General features: G+C 36.8%; 4 protein-coding genes across 4 annotated transcripts in view; 3 read left to right on the top strand and 1 right to left on the bottom strand.

The window, feature by feature from the left end:
• Window positions 1-1,063: 1,063 nt before the first annotated feature.
• On the top strand, window positions 1,064-4,383 carry LOC123309967 (odorant receptor 49b-like). Its single transcript, XM_044893283.1, has 5 exons — window positions 1,064-1,670; window positions 3,235-3,334; window positions 3,488-3,589; window positions 3,640-3,795; window positions 4,195-4,383. The coding sequence occupies exons 1-5, from the start codon at window positions 1,204-1,206 to the stop codon at window positions 4,243-4,245; spliced, it is 876 nt and encodes a 291-aa protein (XP_044749218.1). The 5' UTR covers window positions 1,064-1,203; the 3' UTR covers window positions 4,246-4,383.
• A 209-nt stretch (window positions 4,384-4,592) lies between these two features.
• Window positions 4,593-5,604, top strand: LOC123309966 (mitochondrial 2-oxodicarboxylate carrier-like). Its single transcript, XM_044893282.1, has one exon. It carries the CDS (start codon window positions 4,671-4,673, stop codon window positions 5,574-5,576), a length of 906 nt encoding a protein of 301 aa, XP_044749217.1. The 5' UTR covers window positions 4,593-4,670; the 3' UTR covers window positions 5,577-5,604.
• Window positions 5,605-6,095: 491 nt separating this feature from the next.
• The window catches only part of LOC123309374 (actin-histidine N-methyltransferase), a 32,824-nt gene continuing 21,207 nt past the window's right edge, over window positions 6,096-17,712 (top strand). The window contains exon 1 of the mRNA XM_044892458.1: window positions 6,096-7,026. Coding sequence (XP_044748393.1) covers window positions 6,263-7,026 — 764 coding nt within the window. The 5' untranslated portion in view covers window positions 6,096-6,262. The remainder of the gene's footprint in view (window positions 7,027-17,712) is intronic.
• Window positions 7,818-17,016, bottom strand: LOC123309373. Its single transcript, XM_044892457.1, has 2 exons — window positions 16,665-17,016; window positions 7,818-10,581 (listed from the first exon to the last, which is right to left on the bottom strand). Exons 1-2 carry the CDS (start codon window positions 16,785-16,787, stop codon window positions 8,398-8,400), a joined length of 2,307 nt encoding a protein of 768 aa, XP_044748392.1. The 5' UTR covers window positions 16,788-17,016; the 3' UTR covers window positions 7,818-8,397.

Here is a 17,712-nt window from a genome sequence, read left to right on the forward strand (position 1 = left end):
AAAATCCAAACGAGCCCTTCGATGGGCTGGAGTAAGAGCTGGGCCTCTTGCCGCGACACGAGGCCTTAAATCATATTCTCTGAGGCGATTTCTTATTGTCTGAGTGCTGATTTGCACCTCATGAGTTTGCTCAAGCTGAATTTGAAGGAGGCGAACGGTTGCAAACCGTTGTACACTTGTATAGGAAACTCCAAACCTTTTCTGCAATTGTTGTGTATGTTTACCCTTGTTCTTGCAAAACTACTTCATTGAGAACACCTTCAGTTGTAGAATAAATTTGAGATTTCCATAATGTGCGTTAATTTTTTTGCGCAGGGTATGTGACACTACACATCTGTGTAGTGTAGACATTTGCGTTCCCAAAAAGCTGTACTGAAGTTTATCCAAACCATTTGCCTACGGACCCACAAAAAAAATCATAACTTAAGAACTATTCAACATAACTTCACCATATTTTTTTCAGTCGATTTACCTTAAGCTTCGGCGAATTTTCCGAAATGCAGGAGAATTCGAAGTACCTAAATGTTTCGTCGGGTACTACGATTTTTTTTATGACAAATTACAAATTCCAATAACTCGACTTTTTAACATGCAACACCCAGTATTTTATTGCACCAGTGCATGACTTCTCTTAAGAGCTACAGGAAAAAAGTTACCATTGGAATTTTATTAGCAAATTACCTATCCCTAAAATGTTTGAAATGATAGCCCTGGAACTTTTACTCCGATGAAATCATATATGTAATTTTCCAAGTTTTAATCGGAAAATTGCTTAATAGTGCACAAAAAGTTCTAGGGTCAATTGATCGTTTGCATACTTAGCAGAATATCATTATTCGATAATACTCAATATCCCCTTCATTCGTTCATTTTTTCTTAGGCGACAACACCATGTCTAACTCGAAACTCTTTCGCTATCTTCACAATGTTTTCTTACATTTCGGACTAAGAAAATGCGTCGATTCCATGGGTTCCAAAGCGGTTGCATACGATATCTATGCGTTCTCGATGAAATTAATCGTTATTTTAGCTTCTATCAGCTTCATTTCCAACATATCCAACATGAATAATCTATCAATCGGCGTATTTTCCAACTATATAGGAGCAACATGCACGACTACAGTAACAGCCATCAAAATAATCCTTTGCGAGATCAACAAGATTCCTGGTCAATTTGACAGGATTTTCCGCAAAGAGAGTGAGATGCACGACGTCAAGGATAAGCAGCTGAGAAAGATCTTGAGCTCGACGACCGAGCCGATTCTTAGAGCCTTCTTGATTTACATGTTCGCTGTCATCATGACCAATGTATCCTTCATGGGGTTGTGCGGGTACCTCCGTTATAAGCACACCAAACAGACCAAAGAAGCCTACCATCCCTTCGAAATGCTCCTGCCCTTTGATAGGGACGAGCATTATAACCTCACTCTTTTAGTTTACATGTTGACTGAATCCGTTACGGCTTTTATGGCTTACACTATGGACATGGCGTTGCTGGTTTTTATAATTTTTCACATTTTGCGATTGAAATTCCTTCAGCATGTGCTCAGGAACTTTAAACACTATACTGGCAACGCGGACTCCATACACGATGTAGATCGAAAGATAACTTACAAGGAGACAGCTTCTTTTTGGCGGAATTGCATTTCTGAACATCAGGATATCATTAGGTATGTAATGCGGAAGATTATGAATGATCTCAGTCGTTGAACGCTAGGCATCGTACCATAGCTATTTGTGTTTTGAGAGCGCAAAATGATTGAAAGAGATGCTCCTTGGTCCTCTTTAATCCTCCTTGAATTACACCATGTGATGAAGAGTAGGTATGCTTTTCGTACTTAACGTTTACGTTGTCAAATACGAGGATATATTGAAAAATTCTCAGCCTACTATAGAACCAAACAAAATTTCAATGTCAAAATATTTTATTACTCAACACATTTTCCTCTTAATTGGATACATTTATTACAGCGAACCTGCAACGTCTCTAGACCTATCAAAACGAATGTTTCTTCTTGCTCTGCAAACCAGACCTCCACAGCTTTCATGACCTCCTCGTTAGAAGAAAATTTACTACCTTAACTTAACTTTTTAAGGAAAGAGATGATAGTCGGATGGAGCCAAATCTGGTGAATAAGTGTTCTAGTAATTCAAACTCTAAATCACGAATTTTCTGCATGGCAACATAGGATTTGTGGGCAGAGGCGTTTTCCTGCAAAACAAAACACCCTTGGATAGCTTATCAATCATGATTACTCCATGGCAATACCAAAAAACTGAAGCAAGAACTTTTCCAGCAGATTTTTGGACACGAAACTTCTTAGGTCTTGGAGAACCAGAGTGTCGCCATTCCATCGATTGTTTCTGGATCGTAGAAATGTACCCAGGTCTCATCCATAGTAACAATTTGATTTAAGAAGTCTACATCGTTTTCAAATCGAGCACAGATCGAACGCGATGCTTCTACCCTTGCACGCTTTTGGTCAACATTCAAACATTTGGGGATCTATTTTGCAGCAATTTTTCTCTGACTGACACAGAAACTGGCCTTCCTGATCGGTCATCATCTTCAATGGAAAATTCACCTCTTTTGAAGCTTGCAGTCTAATTTTTCACGGTCGCATACGAAGGACATTGACCACCAAAGGTATTAAGCATATCTTCGTAAATCTGCTTACCTCCAAACCTTTTTAAATACAGGTACTTGATGATGGCTCGATACTCCAATTTTTCGATTTCCACAATTTCGGTGGACATCTTTTTTTTTTTTAATGATTGCGTAACTCTGGTTTACTTTTTTGACCTCAAACTTCACACTGACACTTCTACTAAGTTATTGTTTGTTGCTATGATAACGCAATATTTTTTTTATGCATGGAACTGGTCTAGGCTAACTAGATATCAAAACACCCTCGTATGATGAAGTCAAATATGAGCGCAAAAGCTTACTTTGGATATCGATCGTAGATAAATTTATTTGGTACTTAGTACTTCGATGCACCTATACCGGATTTCAACAGAAGGTCCTCTGTTTCATTTGGTCGCCATCGTTGGTTGAGTTATGTGGTACTGGAAGCGGTCTACTGCATGCTACTCTTCTTCGATGTTGATTTCATACAGTCTTCGTTAAATTCACTTCATTATGAATGATGTTATCTGCAATACATGATCCATCGAAAAGTTGTTTTATATTTTCATCTAGTATCGACCATTTCAATTCAACATTATTTTTAGTGATGTCGAAATGTTGAATAAGCAGATGAGCAAGTTGTTCTTCATTGATTTCTTCTTGAGAACTATACAAATGGCAGGATTTTGCTTGGGAGGAATAAAGGTGAGAATAAATTTATTTGAGAACAATGCAAAGTCCTCTGTGATGACCCTACTGTTTGAAAAATTTATTTGTTCAAAGGATTGTAGCTTGAAAGTTTATACAACACTCATAATGAACGATGTGAGCTGACCAATACTCTGATCCACTTTTCAGGCAGATCAGTTCATGAATCAATTCTTTGGCTTCGGCTGTTTGATGTGCAGCTCTTCGCAGCTGACCATCTTATACTGGTACGGTGAGGTTCTTACATCTGAAGTAAGTTTTTACTTCCATCCTTTTTCCGCTCTCACGAGTGGTGTTTTTAGAGCGTGGCGATTTCTGATGCTATATACGAGAGCGAATGGTACGATGCTGATATGGAAACGAGAAGAACCATGCTGATGATGATGAGGAGGTCCCAGAGGTGTCTGATATTGACCGTTGGGAAATTTGAGAAGGTTGCACTGAGGACTGTACTGAGAGTAAGCAGGCCTGAAATTTTATACAATAAGAACAGACAACGTAGATTCATTTTGTGTTAACTAAACAAAGAATAGAAGGCATTCATTTTGTTTTGAAATAAATGCATCTTTGACCACAAAAAAAAAACGGACTGGACGAATTTGTACTTCCAATATTTAGTAGAAGAACTATATTCGAAAAGAACCAACGTATACAATATTGGTCTTTATTTTTTCTTTCGGTATTCTGGAAACAAATGGAGAAAAATTCTTGATACAGTATAGAGACACTCATCCTTCTTGTCATACATTGATTTTGAGATGGTTATGAGCCTTGTAAATTGTCACATGTTGTTTTAATCAAGACAAATTCAACCGAACTCAGAAACAGTCTAATTTCATGAAATTTTTCCATTTCAGATCCTGAAATCTATTTATTCTTGTATGAGTATTATTGTACAACGACAATGAAGTTTGAAGGATCCACGAAAAAATCTGTTTACCTGTGTTATGAAAATCAAAAATGCACACAACACCAACTATATTGTTTTGATTAGTTCACAGTGAATGTAAATTACCTATTAGAAACTAGGGAATTTGAGAAAAATATCAAAAATAAATTTCACTAAACAAAGCATCTGATGAATTCTTACAATAACAACTGAAAAACATCATTTAACGAGAAAATGATTTCAGAGTTCTTAAATACTCTGAATTGAATTGTCAGTACACTGATATGAAGTATTAATACGAAGAACTATTCAAAAAAACCTCCCTGATTATGGATTTGAACCCACCTCAGTGCTTTCTGAATTTTTTATGGACAAAAACACAAAATTGAAGCCCATTGTACCATTTTGTCAATACTGTCAAGTTTTTCCTATTGTGTACATCGGATGACTAGTGATGGAGGAAGATCCAAAGAGAGATTAATCTCCTTATTTTCCGGAGCTAGCGCCGGTTTCGTGGAAGTATGCATAATGCACCCACTGGATCTGGTGAAGACCAGGCTGCAGCTCCAATCTGCCAGCAAATCATCGACCAAATCAGAGTACTACACCGGCATAACTGATTGCATGAGGAAAATGTACAAAAACGAAGGGATCCTATCGTTTTGGAAGGGCATCCTTCCACCAATAGTGGTGGATACTCCACGAAGAGCAATAAAATTCTTCACTTTCGACGAGTATAAAAGAATGTTCATGTTTGGGCAGGCGAAGGCAAACGCTTTGACCTACTCACTTGCTGGAGCTTGTGCTGGTGCTACAGAAAGTATATTGGTGAACCCCTTCGAGGTTGTTAAAATTCATCTGCAAGCAAACAGAGCTAAAATAAAAGAAGTACCTTCTTCTTTCTCTGTCGCAAAGGAGATTTACGAGAAAGATGGTCTTGGATCTAAAGGTTTATATAAAGGGCTCACTGCTACAATTATGAGGGGTGCGGTGTTTAATGTAGCATATTTTGGGTTATACCATTCCGTCAGGGATTTTTCTTCTACACACAACAGAAATTTAGGGGTTGCTGAAAAAATAGGTTTAGGATTTGCTGCAGGAACACTAGCTTCAGTGGCCAATATTCCTTTCGATGTTGCCAAGTCAAGAATACAAGGACCCCAACCACAATTAGGCAAAGTAAAATATAAAAGTTGTATCAAAACCATACTGCTAGTACATAAGGAGGAGGGTTGGAGAGCCCTTTATAAGGGATTAATTCCCAAAGTTCTCAGGCTGGGCCCCGGTGGGGCTATCATGTTTCTGGTGAATGAATATGTGGCTAAATTCTTAATGGAATATTTTAAGTAACAAAACAAAGTACAAAACTTAAAACGATGAGAATCTCGATAGAAAATGTTATTTTCAGTACACAACAACTCAGAATATAGCTTTCTGTATAAAGAATAAATAAAATAATAATCAGGGGAGATTTAAAACAGAGTTTTTGAATTTTTACTTTCAATATCCGTATAAAATGATTATTCTGCTAGGTGAAATGTTCATTTTGCTAGCTCACAAAAGGCCTTATATTAAAAGGAAGATGATTATTGAGAGAACGAGGAAAAAGAATCGAAGAAAATTCTTATTGATATGGTCCCGGTCCCGAAATAAATATACATTTTTTGTTAATTATTTACACCAAACTGACCATCGACATTCGGAGCCTTGCAGATTTCATCCGTATACTTTTTAACTGTAACAAAAGTGGCAAAAGCTTATCATATTTTATGTGTTGAACAAACATTCAAGATTTGCATTCGCCATAATTCAAAATTTGAATTCAGACTGGTAGTGACATCTACCGGTGCTTTCTAATTTCAGCATCTCGTGGTGTTAAATACTTGTTTTCGTTTTCGGTTCACGTGGTATCACCCATTTCATCTCAAAATAGAAATGTAACAATATCGTGTTTCTAAATCGCAATATATGTCCCGGGTTGAAGTTTCCACCTGCAAGTTTCGTAATTGTTGTCTTCTTTGTGATATTTCTTGAAAATGGGCAGAAACAGTAAAAAACAAATGGATAGAACTGTCAAATTAAGGAATAAACATAACCTTCATTCAGATAAACAAGAACTGAAGGAAAGTGTGGAACATTTACTCAAACTCAGCAGTTCAATACCTCAGCCAACAATAATAACAAAAGCATTGGATAATCATAACGAAATCGCAATACTTTTAGATAAGATAAAAAATCTAGAACTGAACAAATCAAATCCAGATAATGGAGAGAGTAGTGTTCGTAATTCACCTGAAAAACTTTCATTATTTTCCAACTGGTTGAAAGCAAATGGAGCAGTTTTTGATGGATGCTCTATAGCCGAATTTCCTGGCTATGACTTAGGTTTGAAAGCAGATATTGATATCCCCTATGGGTCACTTTTCATAGCAGTGCCAAAGAAGTTGATGTTGACTCTCGAGGCTGCAAAAAAATCCATTCTGAAGAAATTCATTGAAAGGGACCAGTTACTTAAAAATATGCCAAATGTCGCCTTAGCCATATATCTGTTAGTGGAAAAGTTCAAAGAAAATTCATTTTATAAGCCATATATAGATATTTTACCCAAGACATACCCTACCGTTCTTTATTTCTCTAAACAAGAACTTAATGAATTGAAAGGAAGCCCTACGTTGGAAGTCGCCTTGAGACAAATACGAAGCACTGCTCGACAGTATGCTTATTTCCATACAATTTTTTCCTCCACTGATGATAATGTGAGCAGGTTATTGAAAGCCCATTTCACTTATGAAGAATATTGGTAAGTTTGAAATTAGTTTGTATTTTCAAATATTGCTTATAGAAAATAAAAAAAAAACTTCTATCAGGATTCAGTTTCAAACTAGATTGTAAGGTTATTGTCCACTAGATGGAGCAATGGTAGCAAATTTGATATAAAAATCTTACTATAGATCCAATTTGACAGAAAATATGATTGAGGAGCGTTTATAGTATATATGCGTATGCTACGTTTTTCATCACAAATGGCACATTATGATTTTTTACAGGCGTATTGTCATAAGAATCTACTTTTTCTGCTGTGTGAGTTGTAACTTCTCTTATAACTTCTGCTATTCACCAAAAGATGGTAGCAATATCCTTCATGATAGCTCCTAAGTTTAAGTTATATCATTTTTATATGATTATAAGCATTTACTTGTTTAGTGTACCTTCCTAGCTGACTGCATATACCACCTTAAATTTAATTATGATGGATATTTTCGATAAAGCTCATCTTACCGAAATGGAAAATTTAATAATTTTCTATAAATCAAGGAAATTGGTGGAAGTTTCGAATTCTGTCGACAAAATTACTGTGTGGTGGTTCACCATTTGCTACTCCATCTGAAGGAATTATAGACCATGATAAGTTCATCAAAAGCACAATAATTATTCTATATCATGGTTTAGCTCTAGAATCAGCTCTGCATCATTTACCTATACCAAATTGACAAGATTATCAATAAAGAATACCAACTTTCTTTTACTTTCTTAAATATTTATTCATTTCAACAAAACAAATAACAATAAATAACATTATGTCACAGGAATATGAACATAATATACATAATATATAATTTAATTTTTAAGTCTATAGTTTCCAGGAAATTTTTGTTAAAAAAATGTGGAAATATTTATACACATCAGTAAGACTTTTCTTCAATTCTTGATGATTTTTTCTTAACTACTGGTGAAATATTGCACAGGGAAAAATATATTCGATTTTTCAATAATACTGCTGTCTTGGAATGAAATTATTGGAGAATATGATCATTCCAAATTAATTAATTGTAGATTTTCATACAGTATATCATCGTCTAAAATAAATCTTCGGGAATTATGTGAAGAATTTTAAGTTCTTCAGTGACATTTAAGGCATCATTGCTGGATGATTATCGTGTCAATTCAAACAGCAAATGAATAAATAAAAAAAGTTTGAATAATTGGCACAAAAATAACTATGTGTAAAAAATCACTAATCCGATATTGGTTTGGCCATTCCAATATACTAAACAGCCTTAGATTTCTCTCGATTCCACTGTATAGAGCGCAGAAAGAAAACTCTAAACCCATGGAATGAAATCGAACTGCGAGGGAAAATATCCCCAAAAGACATCTCTCCAGTCAGTTCTCAAAATTTTTGCTTTTTGTCGTCCCACGAATCTGACATGCTCTGCAAGTTCGATTTGTAAAATTTAGTCTTTCTACCTAGCGTTTCACAAACGAAAGTCCTGAGCGCACTTCTTCTAGGCACCTCCAGAATGGGAGACTTGATCTTGATACCCGACAAACTACTCATGTAGTTCAACTTATTCTTTTTTCTCTGCGTCCATTTGAATATGAGCAAGATGGTTAAGAACATGAATAAACTTAGCGCTACGATGGCGAAACTAGCTATGAGTGCGGATTTTATTCCGTTTGGTATGTCAAAAATTGATTCCTCGTCCAAGTGGTAATTTCTCTGAGTCAGATCCACATTGAACTGGTGGTTTACGGCGTCTGAGAGTTTGTTATCGATTTCTTCTAATCTTTCAACACTGTTTGACGGCTCATCATCTTTGTAGAGGTTGTTGAATAGATTGGGATGGAATTGTTTCCAAAATGGCATGATGGCCGCGTAGTTGAAGCTAGTATTTTTGGGGAATACATCGATTTGGGGTGTTTTCTTTTCTGTTGAAGAGGGTATGATGTTCTCTTCTACGCTACTTTGCTCGATGATGACTTCAGATATTACATCTTCAGTTGTTGACGTCTGTTCTTCGAATTTCATGCTTTTTTGTTCTCTGGTGTAATGGGGTGGTTCATTTTTGATGATCATCCCAACGTAGGGTTCGTCTATTGGTTCTGGTTCTCTCGTTTTGTTGTGGAATATGTCTGCTAAATGCAGTTGGCTAGAGCCTCTTTCCCTCTGATCTACCAGCTCCTGGAGGGTCATATTCCTTTCTCGTAATATCCTGGATAATTTGTCTTTATATATCGGATCTTCCAACATTTCCATTATTTCCTCGCCACCTCTCAAGGTTTCCAGTTTTTCACTGGAATCCTCTGGAGATTCTTCGAGTTTGGTGGAAAGATCGGAGTTCAACGAAATTTGAAGGGGTTCATCTTTGGTCTGTTCAAGTGGTTCTTTCTTCAGGATTTCATCGATGTTTATTGGAATTGCTTTGGGTGGTATCACGACTGGTTTGTTTTCAGTCATCGGTGTCTTTTTCGTCGTTTTGGTTAGTAATTTAGCACTGGTTATCGGCAGTTTTTTGTGGGAAAATTTTAGAGGTTTATTTGTGTTACTTAGTCCAGCTTTTTGGGACTCTTTTCGATCGGTGTATGTTTGCGTTTTGGAAGTGGTTGTTTTGAATGAATTTTGGAATAGTAGAGGCATGTAGCTAGTGGTTGAGTAATGTTTAGGATGGGAAGGAACGAAGATCCTTCTTTCTGTCACTGGTTCTGTGACGATTTCGTAAGTGTGTGTGATTCCCAGATAAACCTTGTTCTCTTTGTGAGCTTGAAGGAGAGCCAGTCTTTTCCTTTGGGCTTCTAGAATTTCTTGACGTTCGATTTCTTCTGAATCATCAGATTTCACGGAAAACCTGTCGGTTAACTTCTTTCGTTCAGACGGAGGGATCCTTTGATATTTCGTTTGTTCGTTGAGTTCCATCACTTTAGTCGTTTCCGTGCTCTCTGGAGGGGTTGTGAGGGCTGAAATAGCGTCCACGTTTCCTGTGAGTAGTTCGGATAACGAGAGATTCTTCTGTTGGAGGATCTCGCTGAGGCTTATGGTCCCCCCGGTCTTCTTGAGCAACGATTTGAGGTCTGGCGGCGCTGATGTTTGTCTAATTTCTTCGGGGGTCTTTTGCTTCTCCTCCGCCTCTTTAAGGGCGTCGAAGGGATCCCTGATCCTTTCCGTCGTCCTCGGTTTGGTCGTTTCCTCGACGGGTTCCCCGAAGCGTATCACAGCGCTCAAAGGGTCGGAGGGTTTTTGCGTGATTATCTCCGGTTCCACGTCGGAATTGACGGCGTTTCCGGTTTCGTAGGAAGGCGCGACCCTTCTACGGCTCACCGCCTGTTTAGGGCTCTCCTGTTCCATGTCCCAGACCTCGTCGAAGATGGAGGGTTGCTGGCGTCTTCCCGGTAGGTATAGGATCCTGTCTTGCATCTCTGCGGGCTTGTCGTCGTTGACGTTTGGCTGGGTGGGTCTGCGTTTTCTTTTGCGCAGTCTTCTCCTCTTGAGGAGTGGTTGCGGTCTTTGGTCAGGTGGCGATCCTTGTGGTATCCAACCCGACATGTCTAAGCGTTCGTTGTCCACGGCTCGCCATGTCTGAAAAAGGAAGAAATATATTTTATAGGTTGGCGAACAAGAAATCTATTATTTTAAATGCAACATGTATGGTGATTTCAAGGTCCTGAAATTTTTGAGTCAAGACTTGATTTAATATGTCATGAAAACGCCAAGACGAGATTTTTTTTTAATTTCTTGACAAGACAAGAATCTCCATCAAGATAGACATAGAACTTTTGGAGCTTGTTCTTGGAATTTTCCTCAATCTCTTATAGTCACCTAGCGTCGGCCATAAAAGCCTGAAATCAAAAGCTTCATACGAGGCTTATTCAGGAAAAATCGATATTCTTACGCATCTCTTCGTTATACAAGGTACAAATATTTCAACAGTAGATTCTTGAGGTCAAAAGAAACACTTTTTTCCTTTCCCAGATTTCCCAGATTCCTTAGATGAGTTTAAGAAAAAAAAGTCCCATAAACATGGGGTCGCAAACGTTTCATTTTCGAGATACAGAGTGTTGAAGTTTGAATTTTTTTTCAAGTTTTTTTCTCATAGTATCTACACTTCACAAGATATTCAACTGAAATTTGGCATAGATATTACATTTTAAAGTTCTCAACACGTGACATGGCAATTTCGATAGAAGATCTACAGGGTGATATTTTTTCTGGAACACTGCCACCTGTTCTTCTGCAGAACTTTTTTTGGTGAGCAACTGTTAATTTGAAGAAATGTAAAAAGAAGCTTTGTTCTTATACTGAACTTTTCGGTCTCTTGTACAGTTTTGTCGTATCTCCCAACGATTTCGAGAAAAAAAATTTTGAACGATTGGAAAAAATTCAAACTTCAACACTCTGTATCTCGAAAACGAAACGTTTGCGAACCCATGTTTATGGGACTTTTTTTTCTTAAACTCACTTTACGGAATCTCCCCTTTTCGTTTGTACGTTCAATTTAGGAACACCCTGTATATAGCCATCTTAAGGTTTCATAATGAGCTGTGTCGTCCCTGAAAAAACAAAATTACCTTCAGAATAACTAGCTAAATCTGTGACTATACACATCTGTGGATCTTTCCACAGAGTTGTATTCAGCCAAGGTACCCAAATTTTCAAATCTCACGCCTACTTTTTAATTTTTGAACATCAAATTACTCGAAAACGGTGCATTATACGAGAAAATATGAGGAATACTTTTATTTTACGTTCAAATATTCATTAGATAGCGTCCAACTTAGTTTCAAGAGTTGAGTTCTTTGAATTTTTGGTATTTTTGAAGTACGTAATGGTCATAATGAGAAATCTGGAAGACGTAGGTGATATCTTGTGTTAGAAAAAGATTAATCAAATAAATGAAAAACTATATTACGAAATTTAGATAGACCTAAAAATATCATTTTTTATGGTTTCTCAACAGCCTGTATCTTTTAAAGCAAGCCGATTCGGAAAAAATAGTGAAGGTGAAAGATGTTTCTTTTGATCTCAACAATCTACTGTTAAAATATTCATACGAGTGAAAGACTCACCCTGTATAGGGATTAGTGTTACACGAAAACCTAATCTGATAAATTCTCTACACTATACTGAAATTCCCATCAAAAACTGGTTAAGGATTTATGGAAAGACAAACATACAAACTAACAAACAGACGGATTTTCACATTCATAATATTATCAAGAAATAGTGATGATGCCAGAAGTGATGATCTAGTGAATGTTCCAATTCCATGGATGAAAAATTAATTTTTCAATTCATATCATGACAGCCACTTCGTGACAACTCAGGAAACAGTGAAACTTTTTTTCTACCATCGATTAACATACTCCAGTTCAGTTAGCGATTATCATATCTATATATTTTGCTCTTTCAACGATGGTATGTGATTTCCTGAAATTCGGAATGTGCGGTTAAATTATTCAAGTTTCCAAATCATTGAGCTTGACCTTGCCAGTTTGCGAAACACTCAATCGAAATCTTTATTCGTACTTGAATATTGTTGTTTTTTTATAAAAAAAAAACGCAATCACCAATTGATATATCCAAACGAACCTTCTCCGACGAGTCGTGATTAAAAACGAATCGTCGAAAACCGATCCGTCATTTTTAACGATTCGTCATACTCTAGGTGTCTATTAATTGCATTGTGGGGAGGCTAATGCCTTTTGACCTGATATGAATCAGGATAACGTTACCAATTAATTCCAAGTGATAATGGTGAGTCCAAAGAAGGACTTCTTATAGCTGTGAAAAATAATAATTCAATTGTCCAAAGAAAACCAGCTATAATTTCAACTGATTCCTAAGACCAAAGTGCAGGTTTTCATCATAAAAAAGAACGAAATCAAAACTATCATTCAGAGGCGTAGCAAACTCTTGTGACACCCGGGGCGGAATTTCAACTTGTCGCCCCCTAACATTACAAAACATTGTTGAGCCTTTTTGTTTGTTAACATAATTACGAGTATTTATTTGAAGTGTTTGAAACATGGGAACAGAGGAGTGAAAGGAAAAATGTAAAATATTTCAATATTTTTGGAAAAACACAGAAACATATAATGTAAGGTAAACCCTAAGTGCTAATGTTAAATTTGGAACAGAATCTGGAAGCTCGTATTCGACAATAAACTGTAGTAGTCTCAAAGAACTCCACTTCAAAGCTTCTTCTTCAGGAACGTTAGCCACATTTAAACATCCTCAGAATTGGGATTTTTTTCAACATGTCTTCTGGAGACATTTCTTCATAATTCCCAATTAGACTGACAACTGATTCCAGCAATTCAGTTTCTGAACTCTTCAGCAAGTTCTTGGCCTCCAAGATAGCAAACCTGAGTGATACCACTTCCATGCCTTGGCTATGAGTGTTTATTTCTTGTTGAAATAAATATAGATTTCTTTCTCCTGAAGGTTCTCTTTTGGCGGTAGGAATTTCCATCTCGTCACAGATACCTTTCGCAAATTCTACTGCCTTTTCCTCAAGAATTTCCCTCTTTTCAATCAAAAAGGCCATTTAACTTCTCATTCTGATGAGGCACTTTTCGACACTGTAGGAATAAGTGTCGAAAAGTGCCTCAGAATGAAAAGTTTAAAAGCCTTTTTTATTCTAGGACACTATTCCATGGACTCAAATAGCTCAAGAATGAAAAATCACATTCTGCAGTTAATAAAGTTTGAGCTGCTCTTCCAGTGTGGTCACAAAGTTCCTCAATGGTATATCGGCAATCTTCCTGAAACTTTTGAATACAGGCTTAACAGCTTTATAGTGAGCACTCCACCTTGTCAGTCCTCCTGCTACTTCTCAACAGCTCGACCTTCTCTAACTGTGGATATGTAGATTATCTACCTCTGCCCCTCATTCTGTCCCATTTCGAACTATCAAAACGCATGGGAAAACAAAACTCATATTTTACTCACCCAAATTCCTAAATAGCTGCCAGATCGAAGAAGAAGAGTAATCTGGACCACTGATTCAATATTTTATTTCTATATGATTATACGTACACCGCAGCACCAATAACATAGCCAGTCTATATTACCACAAAGAAGCACAAACAATACGAGTAAATGACGCTTGCGTATTATTGCAGTTGAATTTAGGTACTGACACTGACGCAGACGCAGACAGAATGGATAACAAAATTACACTCCTGGAAGAGGCAGGCGCATTGGAAACATAATGGGTCATAAATCACTACACCAGGACACTCGCCGCTACTACTCTATTCAGCCCAGATATTAGTGTTCTGTGCAGCCTATACTTCATGTTTCCTTCTCGACGCGATCGTATTCTTTGCTCACTGTTCCGCCCCTCGCTTAGTAGCCATTATACGCCTTCTATCCTAAAATCCTAATAGATAATTATAATTCACCTACAATTTTAACGATTGTACGTAAACTATATCTAAAATCGATCCGACTTAGACGTCCTAATCAAATATAAGCCTCTTAAGATACATTTTTGTCACCCCCACAGAGCTGGCACCCGGGGCGGTCCGCCCCCTCCGCACCCCCCTTCCTACGCCTCTGCTATCATTGACCTGAGTTGTTTCGAAAAGTGCTCTTGGTCAAGAATGAATCGAAAATAATATTTGATTAAATCGAAGTGTTGGATTACAAACACGATAATCGTTATAAATAAGTTACTTGAGTAATTTTATTTTAATCGTATTTCCAGTGAAGATGTTCGAAAAACAAATTGTGTTATCTGTTGTTCAATCAATGAGAACACACAATATTGTCGTTATTAGGTTTATCTTGTGGATGATTCATTTTTTCAAAGGATGAATGTTATGGGGGACGCTGAAGATAAAAAGATTCTTTCAATATTCTTCTTAAAGTCTTCATGATTGATTTTTTCTCAATGCTCATACTCGGTAGACGAAAAAGGCACAATTTGATATTCACTTTCAGTTTAACAACTTGCCATGACCAAAACTTTGATGCCTCATAATAAATTGGACTGAAAATTATGAATTGATCAACAGAAAAAGGTCTTGCAGAAAAAATGATGATAGAAGGAGCATGGCTATTCAAACTCAATCACATCAAAGTAAAAGACCCTCTTCTGGAAGGTTCATTTATATTTTTTAATACTCAAGTTGTTAGTGAAGAATTACTTTCACATCGTATAAATCCAATACCTTATTATTGTTTGTTTGTTTCTGTGCTGAAATAACGATCCCTTTTGTTGTTTTCTCATTGCAAATCCTTTGGAGGGTTGATAAACAATTTCGGAAAGTTTGGGTGTTGCCTTAATATGGAGTATTCGAATTACCTAATTTCCACTTGTTGAACATTCAATTACGTCTTCTTCACTCATCGCGTTCAATGTTCAGTCTATCGAAAAACGAGGATCTGGTGATGATTTAATTCAAAACCCTAACCATGACCCGATTATAAGAACCGTAACGTCCTTGCCGTTAACCCTTAACTTCGATAATGTGTATAATTTCCAAAATGATATGCGTACAATTAGTGATTGTGAATAGTTTGACGGAAGCTACACCTGTTATCACAAGCTGAGCTGGAATTATTTTTCGATTTAACCTTTAATAATCTCATCTGTCTTGAGCATCGAACGCAACTAATCATGTGTGTGTTTATTGAGTCATCAGGAACTTGTAAAGAACAATTTGAAAGTGAGAACAAGGGTGTAGGGTTATATCGAGGGTTATATTGACTATTGAGGAAAAAATAATATGATATAGATTGACTTATTCCAAGTGCTTTGGTGTGTTGAAGCTTATGGACCTATAGATGGATTTGTGATTGAACATTCCTGAATATAATGACAAAAATTGTAGGTACATATTGTTAATTTAAATGTTGGACAAGAATCTGCTCGTAGATATGTGAAAGGACAACTATGCCTTGAGACAATGAGAAAACATTAGACGAATAGATTACCTAAGTCTTTTTTCTGAAACTGTCGGAGTTAACTGGATGGAAAACCCCAACTAGCTCGAAAATGAAGGAATCTGATTCAACTCAATGAATCAATACAGGGTGTTCTACCGGTGATACGGATCTCGATTACGCTTAAGCAGTGAAATTTTCGAATTTTTTTCAACACGGAATTGGGGCTGTATTGTTTTTTGATATAGAGGGTGTCCCAGGAAAGTAGTAGGAACCAAAAATTTGTTTTTTCTTATGGAACACCCAATTTTCCGCATATCACAGATTTTTTTATTTTTGAACATCAAATTACTCGGAAATGACGCATTATACGAGAAAATATGAACAATACTTTTATTTTACACAAAGTTCAAATATTTATTAGTTCTTTGAATGTTTGGTATTTTTATGGTACGTAATGGTTGTAATGAGAAAACTGGAAGACGTGAGTGATATCTTGTGTTCGGAAAAAATTCATCATATATATGAAAAACTATATTCCGAAATTCATTTCATTCGATAAAACCGTTTGTGAGATAGAACTATGGTTTTTCAACAGCCTGTATATTTTAAACCGAGCCGATTTGGAAAAAATGGCAAAGGAAAAAAATGTTTCTTTTGACCTCGAGAATCTACTGTCGAGATATTTAGACGAGTCAAAGACATTGGCAAAAAAATTCGTATAACATAAGGATAAAAAATTATCATTCTGGTCCTTAAATGTTCATTACCTCCGGTCTGAACTGTTTTCCTTCCCTTATTTCCGTCTCTTCAGGCATTTCCTCTTTGTCATCTGCACCCAACACCCCAAATAACGCCAGCGTTAACAGCAACACAAATTTAATCAAGACCATTTTTCAACACCGGCACCTTAATGACACTCCAAATGTAAACAACACTTTGCATAACACAAAACGTTCACAGTTGGAAGTTATTTGATCACAAAAGTCTATTCGCAAAAAGGACGAACTCCGGGAATGAAAAAAAAATTGCGACCGAATTATCAAAAAAATTTCCCTCTGATTCCCGGGTTATCGATGAACTCTTGCCGTATGATTAGAACCGAATGACGGCACAGAGGACCGAGAGACATGTGCTCGTAGAAAACCTTTCACAAATAGTGGGGACTCAGCATGTGCGTTTTAGGTAGTACCGAGAAGTTCGTAATAGTTGTCGTCTGGAGCTTTCACCGGTTAAGGGCCCCCACACACGACTAGATTTATGTTCAGAGGGGTGAAAAATTTGTACCAGAACTCGCCAACTACCTCCCAATCACCTGTTTGTAGTCAGATCGCTAGAGCCGATAGGAATATCAACAAGTGTTACGATCTTAATTGAACTGGCCAGTTTGCCATCGCCAGGACGACTAAATGGAGAGCGTTCCACCGAAGAAGAGAAGATCAACTGTTTCGTGAAACAATTTTTGGTATTCGCGTTTTAATAATTGATAGATTATTTCCTACTGTGTAAAGAATGCTTTGAAAAACGATTAGGAACTGCTATGAATGTTCGAATCTATTATACAGATGTAAATAGAAAATAATATGATTGTCGATTGAATTATTTATATTATGTGACTTGGCCAGGTTTAATTTCAATTGGGTTCTTGTATAGATAAGACACGTAAAATTGTTATCGTCATAATTCGCTGCAATGATTCATATGATAATGGGACAATGGATGGAAGAACATTAAGAGCTAAAATATATGCATTCCTTATGAACCATTTACAGATACTCCCTGATGTTGAGGTTCAGTTGTTTGTTATTGCTTAAAATT

The sequence above is a fragment of the Coccinella septempunctata genome, chromosome 3, assembly GCF_907165205.1.
Source record: "Coccinella septempunctata chromosome 3, icCocSept1.1, whole genome shotgun sequence".
NCBI classification, from domain to species: domain Eukaryota; kingdom Metazoa; phylum Arthropoda; class Insecta; order Coleoptera; family Coccinellidae; genus Coccinella; species Coccinella septempunctata.